A 12,427-nucleotide genomic window follows, 5' to 3' on the forward strand; every position below is an offset into this window, starting at 1 on the left:
TACTCTTTCCTACTTACTAACATTTCTTTAATAAATATTCAGTATCACTTTAATAATAAAAATGTACAGGCTTTTTAATTAAACACACCCAGCACAAACAGCCCCTAAGATGAATAATGCATTCAAGGTAGCAAAAGCCCCACCACCTAAAACTATCCTGAGGAAAACTTCAGGAGCAATGTTTCTGCTTTCTCAATCCTTACTCTCACGGACCCTTCACACACCTTCCATGAGCGTTCATGAATGTTTACTGAATGATATCTCTATCCAGTTATAAATATAAGTATTCTGACCTCAGAGAGTTTTGTAATATTTGCACATTAGAAATGTGTAAATAGTAAGTTCATCAATCATGATTCTGTTTTCAGTTTCAATAGTGAAAAGAATCACAGGTATCTAGACTGGAGAAGGCTGCACAAGAAGACAGAAGAAGAAAGATTCTGGCACTCCAGGTAGAGTAAATAGCATTAAAACCTGCAGGACAGCATAAGACATGTACAATGTTGCTGTGACCTAACATAATCTGGGAAAGGAGTTGGCTGAGTAGGCTGACCATTGAAGACTTTGCACAATATGCTAGAAAGGATGCTGATCTTTATTAGAGTTTCTCATTGCCTCTTTGTTGCCTTGACCATTACAGTCTCCGGCATCTGACTCCCTCCCCTGGCTTTAAGCTGCTGTAAGATAGGAACAACTTAGTTTTCATTGTATCCCTGACACGTAATAGGTACTTTAAAATGCATGATGGAAGGAAGAGTTCTCCCAAAACAACCTTCTCGCTATATGTCCCACCTTTATCCTCTCCTACCCTGAATGCTCCTCTCCCGGGTACCAGGCTGATCTGTCTCAAACACAGGTTTCCTCAGGTCAGCCTCTCTGCACGTTAAGTCTCATGGCACCCCATTTCCTAGAGGGTAAAGCACAAACTCCCTACCCGGGCACACAGCCACTTCGTAACTCTCTCTTCAGTCTTTTCCATGTGCCACTTATCGTTGTTCCCCAAACACTTCGTGTGCTGAGATTATTCCGATTGTGAGTGTTCTTCTTCCTTCTATTTTCCTGTAAAACTCATTCTTCCAAGTGTAGATCAAATGACTCCTCTTCCTTTACAAGAAATGAACCTGCAGCAGCATTAACTGTTCTCATTTCTGGACGACCATAGTCTAATGTCCATTTTTGAACTCATACCCTTGACTGGTCATTAGTTAAACAAACCCCTATCCTCTCGCAATACCGAGAACAAGCACACAGCAGCGATCATGTATGATCGCCGTGTCCCAAGTGTCTGGCATAAGAGTTTGAGAATGAACAATAGAGTTAGTAAATGTTTATTAATGGAATGAAAAAAAGTAAACAATCGCTACTGTAATTGGAAGTTTTTTAGAAAGTCGCCTTAACAGCTCTGGTAAGAGGTGATAAGGAACTCTTGTGATAAAGATAGAAAGAAACAACTAGAAGAGGCATTTCAGAGGTAAGCCAGGGAACTATTACCTTGTCTACAGAATAATAAGCTAAATTCTAACTCACAAACTTATGTAACTATTCCTTAATAAACATTTACTACTCTGATATTTTCAATGAAATAAATATAAAGCTATTCTGGAAAATCTACCTTCTGTGTATAGAATGTGTAATTACGTGGATACTTTACTATTTTAAAAAATTCAATATATTTGATATATGATATTGTATAAATTTAAGGTACAGGACATGTTAATTTGATACATTTACCTATTGTTATATGGGTGTTGCTGGAGGGATATTTAGTACCTCTATTACATTACATAATTATTGTAAATGTTGTTGTCAGTGTTTATATCGTACATTAGATCTCTATGTCTTATTTATCACTGGTTGCAAGTTTGCTCCCTATTAGGATTTGGTAAGCATTTGCATTAAGGAGAAAATATCATTTATTAATAACCTTAGTTTTTAAGTGAACAAGTGGACAAAACCAACAAAATCTTAAACCTAAAATCACATCATTCTTGTATTATTCTTTTACCTTCTTTTGCTGGTGGAATGGTTGGAGGAAAAGTAGGCGGCTGAGTAGGAAGTGGTTCTGTAAGAAGAGGAAGAAAGAACATCCATTAGCCTTCTCATCTGTGGCAGAGAGAGAAAGGTCATGGAGTAATAATTCTTCAGGGGGCTCAGTGACTGGGTCAGCTCTCTTCTTAGAGAATTTAGTAACTGCGATACATCAACCACAGCCTGTGAAAACTGACTCCATCCATCCCTTCAACCTTAGACGGAAGGCTTGAAATGCCATTTTGCCACAGTTCAGTTTAGCCAGCAGGAGTCAATGCAATCAAACTGCCAACTACAAAGTGGTTCCAATGCTGATTTAAGGCAGGAATCCCACCAACTGATTTCCCATCAGGCCCTGGCTGCTTTCACACATGTAGTGAACTTCATTTCCATTCTGCCTGAGTAAAGATTGACCATCAATCCTCGTGCCATAACACGTTCCCCCTTCTCCCCCTGCATCCCCAGGATGTGATCCCCAGTGGAGTCTGTTTCACTCTCTATGCTGCTCAGACTGGATTTGGAAAACTTCCAGTTCTGAGGGCAAAATGGCAGGACATCTGGAGGCTACAGATCAGCTCCACCTGGATGATAAGGAAGGAGAAGTCTGTGTGATATGTGGGTGTGTGGTTTGGTTAAAGGACCTGGGGACAGTTCATCAGAGCAGTAACTACATATCACTTCATGTGTCAAATCACGGAGAAGTTCTGGCATCGTTAGACACATATTCTGAATATTATTTTTTACGTGCTTTTCTATTTTTATTTGACACTAAAAATTTAATAAAAAATGAGGAAATTCTTATTATTCCAGTTAAATATGTGGTAAAAAACCCTCGATTAATCATAGCTATTCGCAGAGGGGGATGTTCAGCCTCTGGAGACAGTGAGCACCAACTAGCTGGAAGGATTTGAACTCAGGCAGAATGGTTACTTGCCAGGAATGTTGTAAAGGGAATTCCTTCACTGGCAGGAAGGTTAGAAGAGATGTATTTTAAGGTCTCTCCCAAATCTAAGAACCAATAAAATAAAATTGAGTAAAATGATTCAACATTTAAAAGAATGAGGTAACTGTGTATTACTGATATGGAAAAATGCTAGACATTAATTATAATGTGAAAGGAAACAAATCACAGAATACAATGGTATAATTCCATGTGTGAAACATAAATTCTATTTTATGCATCTACCAGATATATATTTATATTTATATTTATATTTATATCAATATGTGTTTATATATGTATCAGGTAGACTTTCTTGAAGGAGACCAAGCTGATCCACATGAGTATTTCTGGGAAGAAAGAATGGAAAAACAGGGAGGTTGGCAATGCACTTTATACCTCTGTTGGTATTCATTAATATTCATAAATCTTATTATGACTATTTACCACTTTTGTCTCTTAAATGCAACTTTTAAAGCTAAAAATTTCAGAAGTAGAAAAAGTGAGAAATCTTAATACTAAAACTAGGATTGCAAAACTTTCTTTAAAGCACCACAAAATGCTGTTAAAGCCAGGTTTATTTATCTTAAAATCAGTGGAAGCAAGATTTATACATCTTCCTTAATGGAAAATTGAGGCATATCTTAAGTTCAGTCAATAAATCAAGAACAATCAATTGGAGGCTATGGCAGATAGATCAATATGTTTGGGCAGAACATCTGGTCAAAAAAATCCCTTGGGTAGGGAGAACTATAAACTAGTGACATGTGTTTACATTCTCTATGTGGCATACAGATGGCCCCTGTCTTAAAGTATGTGAGGGGCTGTCACATAGAAAAGGAGCAGTCTTGATCTGCGTGGCTTCAGAAGGTTGAACTAAAGCCAGTGCATGAGCTAGTGCATGGAAGCTGCAAAAAGACAGATGTCCCCAACATAAGGAAAACATTTACATCAAACAGAGCTATTCAAATTAACCATCAGTTGGTAGCTCACAGTCACAGGATTAAGATTAGGGAAAGGGAAGTAGACCAGAGGTCCCAAACTCAATTGTTTTCAGAGGTCAGGCAAGTAATGAATGTGAGCAAAGAATTAGCCTAAACAGTAAGCAGAAGCAACTTGAGCGCACAGACACTGTCTAACAGAGACAGCAGTTAGTTGGTTCCAGCAGATTGGCACTGTGAGGGTATGTGCGTGTGCCCTGTGACGTCAGATCTTTTAAATTTTCAAAACACTTTAAAATTTAAAAAACCTATGGCCCAAAGAAAACATGTCTGACCCCATGGTCATGACTTTGTGACTTCCAAGTGATGACAAAAAGAACTTGTTCAATAAGATACAAATCGAAAAGCTGCTCAACAGAGTCTCTTTTACTGAATCTTTACCACCACCAGTGGGCTGAGAGAGTAGGTGTGTGATTTCACTGATGAGCAAAAAGAAGCTGAGAGATGTTGAATTGCCTAAGGTCACAGTGCTAGAAAGGGCACCAACTGAGCCTGTTTGCTAGATCTTGTGAGCTACCAACCCTTTAATAACATTAAAATTATATGATGCTACACCAGTACAACAGAATTCTCATCAGCAGTAAAAAGAAACAAACTATTGATACATTCTACAACATGAAAAAACCTCAAACACATATGCTAAGTGAAAGATGCCAATGCAAAAGCTTACATATTATATATTTCCATTTACATGAAATGTTTAGAAAAGGCAAATATAAAAGAAAGGAAAGTGAATTACTTGGGGCTTGAGATGGGACTGGAGATACTCTGAACAGCCATGAAAAACGTCTTTGGGTTGATGAAAATGTTTTAAAGTTGGGTTGTAGTGGGGGCTGTAACAACACTTTGTATTAAAAAGTATTCAACTGTACTCTTTAAATGTGTGAATTTTATGATATGTAACTAACACCTCAAAAATACACGCATAATATAAATGTTGAATATTTCAGTGTTATGAAATAAAGTCTTTATATTAGAAAAAATTAGATGATTCATTTATTAAACTTTGGCTTTCTGTTTCTGAAGGTCACACATTGAGGATTTCTTTCCACGCTTTCCAGATTAACTAAAAGACTGATATGTAGGCAGCAGAACTTTCTAAATGCCAGATAGGAGAAAGAGGGGCATTCAAGAAAGCCCACTGCCCACCACCTCTTCAGACACAAATCCTTAGGGATTTTGAATCTAAGCTCAAGATTCTGAGGTAAGCACACAATGTCTCCCAGAATTCATTATAGTTCCACTCATTTGAATGCTTGTGGCCTTTAGGTCAGAAACCCTTGATGAAGTCATTCCAAGAAGTTGACACCCTCCTTGCTCTTTAGAACATGTAAAAAGTGCTTTGTTTTAATTTTACACTTTGCCTTTCCCTTCAGTGCATCAGATCTGCAGCCAACTTGGGAAAACTATAAGAGCCTCTTAAATAGGCAATAACTCTAAGGTCAGCGAGTTGGAGCATGTTGGCTGCACGCCCACCCACGGAGCTGTGGTCATATGCCATTGTTTAATGTCAGGACCAGGTCCTTAAACTTCGGTTCACACTCCACATACCACAAACGTTCCTCATGGATTTAGATCACAATACAGGTCATTGTTTCAAGGCCTATGTCATCAGATGGCCTTATCATTCCTTGTGAAGCATATGAAGGATGGAAAAGACCATACAGATGACATCAGTGGGTCACATGCAGTGAATTCTGGGACTGGAGAGGAGGAGCAAAACTTGTATTACAGATATTCCTGGGCAGCAATCACTAACATTTTCTAAACGGAATGAAGTTTTTGAACCAAAACAGGATGCCTAAAAACTGTTCATGGAGACGGGGCTCAGGAGGGAAGGCACTTGACTTACGTGTTTTCTCCATTATGCTCACACTGGGTCCCTCAATCTCCTGAAGCTTTGTGTAAACACTGATTTTATACTGTGAATCAGGCTGAAGTCCATAAAAGCAATGCCTGCTTGTCCCTCCACCTACAGTAGATTCTTGCTTTTGTGTATCTATAATAAAAATAAAATAAAACAGACACATTTGAAAATTTTAAAAATAGCCATCAGTAGATGATTTGCTTCTAAAATGCTTAATATGCATGGCCTAATCAGATAACTCCAGAATGAATTACACTGTTTGAGCTATTGTGTCATATAATTGGTTTTAAAAAAAAGAATCACTGTATCATGCAAATTTCCATTTATGCAATCTTCCCTCTAGAACAATTATGCAAATTTTCCTCTAGATGGATTTTCATCTGATCCATAAGTTACATCCATCCAGTTAAAATCTTACATCACTTTATTTTTAGAAATTCAAAACCAGTGTCAAAAAAACTGCATTGATTCAATACATCACACGTATTATTCAGTGGTTAAAAAAACTCCTTCAAAATGTTATCTGCAGTTTATTAAATATAAACAAAATAGAGAAAACATTAGGACAAACCAGTTGTTTTTTTAAGTGCAAAATGCAAAAATGTTAAATACTTATTTTTGTCTATTTTTAAAATATAATACCTATTAAATTTCAATCCATATCTTAATACATAGGAATAAAACATATATGTATATTATAACATACGTATGTCAGAACAAACATGATGTGTGTCATTTAAATTTTGGTAAATGGACAGATCTTAATTTTTAAAAATATAGACAAATCAAAGCCATTTGTTTAGTAAAACTTATTTTTATAATTGTGAATATGAAACAGTGTTAAAAGTAAACTTTATAATATAATCTTCATTAATATATGTGGTAAGAATGAATCAAGGTCTATCTCAATTTCTTTATTACATATTTTGCAAAATGATGAAATGAGAAAATTGCTAAGGTGTCTGTGGTATTATATACTGCTGTGAAAGAAAGCGTTAGTAAGTAACCCTGTGTTCTGCTTTGTTGATGTCCAAGTTCAGTCTGGCTCAGAACCCCACAAAAGATGCTTCTTGCTAACCCTTACTAACCTTAGGAGCCTCTTAAAAGCTTCTGTGAGCCACCTGTAATACAAAATTTCCTAAATCCTATGCATGAATCGTATTTATCTGTCTCCATAAAAGTCTTCAGGGACTCACCTGGAATCAATTCCAGAAATATGTGTTTCTGTCATCTCCTCTATTTCTTATGGATACCCATGTACTTTACAGACCCTTGACAATGAGAATATAAATGGGTTTTATTGCTAAAAAAATCTATAAACCTTTGGAAAGCTGGAACGGTCTCTGTAAATTTAATGGGAAACAGTATGGTTTGATTCCCAATACTAACAAAAAGAGGTTCCATGAATGGGGTATATCCATGTTGCTTTTGGCATGTCTGATTCAGGTCTAATGGCTTTGCCCTAAAGTAAAACATTTAAACTGATGAAATGATGACTAATTTCCTCAACCCCTTGGGCCAAAAGCAAGGAGTTAATTTATTTTTTGGAACAGAGAGAAAAAATTCTGTCGTTGTGCATTTGTTCTTACGAAGCGAAGCTAAATACATGCTCTGTGTTATTATCATGCTGATAGTGATGCCACTAACTCAACTCACCAAAAATGTCCTAAGAGTAGTTACTGAGATCCACAACAAAAGAATATACAGGATCCCGAATACCCTGCTGAAACTGTAGGATATAAATTCTCCCATTCCCCAGGGGTCTCAAATACCCTAACCCCCAATCATAATGTCACAGCTTCAAAAAGTTTGATCTTGAAAATGGGTCTTGCTTCACGACTTTCATTTTTAAAGTAGGCTCCCCACTATGCCCCCATTGCCTCTCCTTGTTAATGGATGATACTGCAAAATGGACATTTCAACACCTAATGAGAGAAGACAAGTTGAGCAGCCTTGGAAAGCTTTTGTTTCTTTTAAAATAAGCTGGAAAGAAATTCCCCAAGTTACAGAGATGAGCAAGGGAATACTGTATTTGGGCCCATGAGGTGTGTAAGTGCATGAACTTGGGAAATTCTGTGCCATTGCCATCTCGGATGCCAAGTCAAAGCAAAACAGCTGGAGAGAGACAACTCCAGAGCATCGTAGATGAATGCAGGTCTCATGGGGTTCTGACTTACCCAACACCAAGCAAAAGTCTCTGACTTTGGTGTATTCTACTATTAACCAGAAGCCTACAATTTAAGTTGGCAACTGAAGGACTGACTCAAAAGCAGATTTGATTTCAGTGTCTCCTGCAAAGCCCTTATCCTTCTGTAATCTTTTTTTTTTTTTTTTTGAGTCTTGGCTATGAAACATGTCATATTTACATGGGGAGAGAACATCTGTTGTATTTGCATGTCTTGCATCTAATCCCTTTTTCTTTGCATTGTTCATCCAGATTCTTGGTCTTTATGATTTGAGAAGAACAGAAAAACAGCCCCCCTCCCCTCCAGATATGGGCGTGGAAAGCAGCCAGGTCAGTCAATTTATTTGATGCCCTTCAATTGAAGGACAGATTTAGAGCCAACATGACTCAGTTCCTGGACTTTTGTTAGAATTATTGAGAAAGAGAATCTCTTTCTTTTACAAAGACTGTTAAGCTAGAAGCCAGGAGGACGTAATTCTGGATCTGACTAGGGTCAACTCGCAGAATCTGGTTGAGGAAGAAGGCAAAGGAGAGCAGAGAAGAACGATGAAGCAAGACCTAATCTCAGTGACATTGTTTAAAACACCTAGATCCAGATGTACCTGAAGCCAGTAGTTTTGAGCTTTGCAGTATGTTGGCCGAGAAACTGATCCTTTTCCAATTTGGCATTTACAAACAAACCAACCTGAATGATATAGCCCTTTTACTTTGCTCACAAAAAGATCTTGGAAATGTGTAGGTATTACCTCAGGTAAAAGCCTCAAAAGAACTAATTTTAGAGACACTGAAGCTCCCAAAAGAAAGTTGACTGGTAATAAGGGTTAGAACAGAGGTCTCTCCATGGCCAGCATCTCTCAACACAAGTGCACATGAGCAGAACACAGGGAATATATTCTGTAACACGTAACCTGTTAAACAGTAGGAATTTGTCAGAGGCATTTAGAAATGGGTCAGCCTGGGATAAAGTTTTTCCCTAACACATGGAGGAATTAGGTTCCATTTCTCTCTAGTATTTCCTCTGGTGCACAAATCCTAAAGTTTTTGCAGAGGCAATTTATGTAGCCAGTGGAACCTATTACCGCGTTAAGCAGCAAGAGCTCTGGGACTCATCAGCCCCTGGGCGAATGGGCGTTTGACCGCAAGTCCTTCAAAGGCAGTGGTCAGGATGATGACCATGTTTCTCTGTGAGATAAAGAAACCCAACCTAAACCAAGCTCATAGAGACAGAGAAGAGATTTTAGTGGTTGCCAGAAGCAGGAAGCAGGGGTGGGAGAAAGGGGTGAGAATGTCAAAAGGTAAAAGCTTCTAATTCTCCCCTACTCCAAAGTAGAAAGACTATTCTTTGACCTAAATTGTTTTAAGTTAAAATATTTAAACATATTCCTCACTGTTATCTCCACATTCACTTACCACCCCCAACAGTCCTTTGAGAGGCTGTCAATTAGAGTCTGTTGCTGTCCAGTTGGTTAATAGTATTCAGTTAGACCACTGGGTAAATGAGATGTAGGCTATTTGGGTTCATAAATCTCTCAGCTATTGATGTTGATGAAAAACAAATAATTGTGTTCATTCTTGTTTAATTGAGATGATTGAGTCTCGCTGAAGAGGTTTCTGGCAGCCTGAAAATTATACTGGAGTACAAGTTAACTTAACGTGAAGATAAGAAGGAAATGTGGACTTTTTTGCTAGCAAAGATCTCAGCTTCAGAAAGAGCTTATTGAGGTTTTGGATTACCAGATTAATGTTATCAGACACATCAATCATATCCTCTGATAAGAATCCCAATGTTATTTTGCAAACATGCTAAACTAAAAGCATTTAGTTAAAATACTAAGGATTTCACCAATTGCACTGATATGTCAGTTCTTATATATTTTTATATGCATCTATATAATTATAATTTTTATGAAAGATAATGCCCCTTCATGTCAACTTCTTAAATGTTATAAAAAGATAAAAGTATAATAAGGTAATTTGGGAGTGTGATTTTCATACTTAGTATTTTTTAAAGCTAAAAATTACCACTAAATGTCAATCCTTCTATATTGTTATGAATCATTCTTCATTTCAAGAGACATGAAACATAACTCAAGATTTTATAGTTGTTTCTCAAATACTTGTATATATTTCATCTATTTCTGCTTAAGCATCCCATTCACCATAGTAAATACAACCACAAAATCCCTGTGACTTGTCCTGACTTTCTTTTTCTCAATGTTCGTTCTGGATTAAAGCCACCCCTTTCATCTTAGCCCATGTCGAGCTCAAGGTACTCCCACAGGATCACACACAGGGAACCAAGGAGTTAGAGCGGAGCCCGCCGGTTGAGACGATGCCTTGGCTGGGGTGGGCGGGGTCTCTTTTCAAGATGCGCTTACTCCACTTCCGTATCCTCAGTGTATTTCCAAAGGCTCTTGGCCCTCTGTGTTCACACGTTGTCCTTTCCACTTTCAGGATTAAATCAAAGGTGGGGTTTCTGCATTTTGAATGTAGTTATAGCCAGGAATATAGGCTACTAAAGCCACACTTATCTAGTCCCCCACAAATTAGCTCCTTCTGCTTTTCTAAAATGGGGAAACCATAATCATTTTTCAAGAAAGAAAAGAAATTGAACAATTTTATTAGCTTAAAATACTTTTTTTAATCATTGGGGATTCTCCAGTGTCTCCTATAGTGCCCCCAACACGACAAGATGTATCTTTCCTACTGATAACAAATCTGATCAAAGTAATTTTCATTATTTGATCTCATCTTCTGAATATTATTCATGATGATAATGTGCAAAGAGAATTAACAGTCCTTAGAAACTCACTTTTTGGGAATCAATGTTTTGTTGTTGTTCTTGACATTTTAATGGAAATAAGCAGACATTTTTTAGTGTTTCAAAGCCCCAAATTGTAGATGTATTTGAGAACTGAAATGCTGAAGAATGTGCTCTGGGTGACACAGATACCATCTCCTGATTAAGAGTTTGTTGCTCATCAATTACCCCCAAAAGTAAAGCAAATCACTAAGAAGAACATTCAAGTCATAAATCCCCACTGAGTATCTAACTTTAATGTATGTTAGTCCTGGCTATTCTGTTCCCACTACCAATAACAGCTAACATTCCTCAGGGGCTTACTGTGTGCAAAGCACTGTTGCAAGTTCTTTACACAGATTTATCTCAGCTTAATCTCACAGAATGTGACCAGATCAGCACTATTGTTCTACCCATTAACAGGTGAGAAAGTAGAGGTTGGAAAGACTCAATAACTGGCTTAACCAGCCATTGTGAATCCATATCCTGCATGATTCGTAACCCAGATTGCCTCTTCCACAAGAGGGCTCTTGTTTAGGGTTATGTGTATGTTGTTCATAGTGACTTCCACGGAACTAAGTACTCAAGTTCTTGACAAAAGCAGGTGTGATGAAGTGCACTTACCTTGGACGGATTCTATAACTATTCTGTAGGCAGTAGCATGACGGTGCACCTGCCACTGAGCACACAAGCTGGTCATTTGAACCTGGTCTGCCTGAAGATTGGCCACACCCAAAGGCACTATATGGAAACAGAAAAATAGTTATGTCACAATAATGTCCCTAAGTCTTAAATTAACTTTAACATGATAAAAGTCTAATTCTAATTCCTTAGTGAGACAAATTTTGCACAGAAATAACTATTTTATGATGTGAAAAAGCAGTTGCAAAACATTAAATATAGTTATATAGTCTCACGTATTTGTAAATATGAAAGGACATATATATTCAGAAGAAAAAGACTAGATGTAACAGATGGTGAAATCATGGGTCACTTTTAATCTTCCCTCTTTATTTGTTTGTGTTTTCTAAAGATTCAAAAATTAATATATTATACCTCTATAATAAAAATTAAATATAATTTGTACTTAACAACCAGTGGAAGGTAGTGATGGCTTAAATAAAAAGAAGAACAAAGTAGACAAAATGGAAGTTTCACTCAAAGGAGAACAGTTTCACAAAGACTGGCCTTCAAAACATGATGGAGTGAGAATGAACAAATTTTTGAATATTTAAAAATAAGAGATTTAACACTGATGACAAAATTATTCAAAAACAAATACATAGATTTCTATTAATCTTAGAACACTGTGATAATCAAAAGTGATTCACCAAAAAGTTATTTTGGGAAGCAGTAAAAATATTGTTTCTCCAAGACAATAGAAGAGTAAGCATGCAATGTTTATCATTTCACCCATGCAGAAAAAGCAAAACAGTTAATATTTGCTTTTTTTAATGATCTCTGATGCTCATCCATCTTTTTCTTTTTACTTCTTCCTCTCTCTTTGCTAACTCCTAAAATTTTTTAAAGTTCAAAATTATTTTCAAGATGATAAAAATAAACTTGCCTAATAACAGCCTACATCTTTACAAATCAGAGAAGGAAG

At 37.0% G+C, this 12,427-nt stretch overlaps 1 protein-coding gene across 1 annotated transcript in view; it reads right to left on the bottom strand.

The window, feature by feature from the left end:
• The window catches only part of COL14A1 (collagen type XIV alpha 1 chain), a 184,933-nt gene that overhangs the window by 74,114 nt on the left and 98,392 nt on the right, over nucleotides 1–12,427 (bottom strand). The window contains exons 23-25 of the mRNA XM_090283415.1: nucleotides 11,446–11,562; nucleotides 5,822–5,968; nucleotides 2,006–2,062 (exon numbers count right to left, since the gene is read on the bottom strand). Of these exons, the coding sequence (XP_090139541.1) occupies nucleotides 2,006–2,062; nucleotides 5,822–5,968; nucleotides 11,446–11,562 (321 nt within the window). The remainder of the gene's footprint in view (nucleotides 1–2,005; nucleotides 2,063–5,821; nucleotides 5,969–11,445; nucleotides 11,563–12,427) is intronic.

This window comes from Furipterus horrens, unplaced genomic scaffold (assembly GCF_987537825.1).
Source record: "Furipterus horrens unplaced genomic scaffold, mFurHor1.1.pri manual_scaffold_7, whole genome shotgun sequence".
Taxonomy (NCBI): domain Eukaryota; kingdom Metazoa; phylum Chordata; class Mammalia; order Chiroptera; family Furipteridae; genus Furipterus; species Furipterus horrens.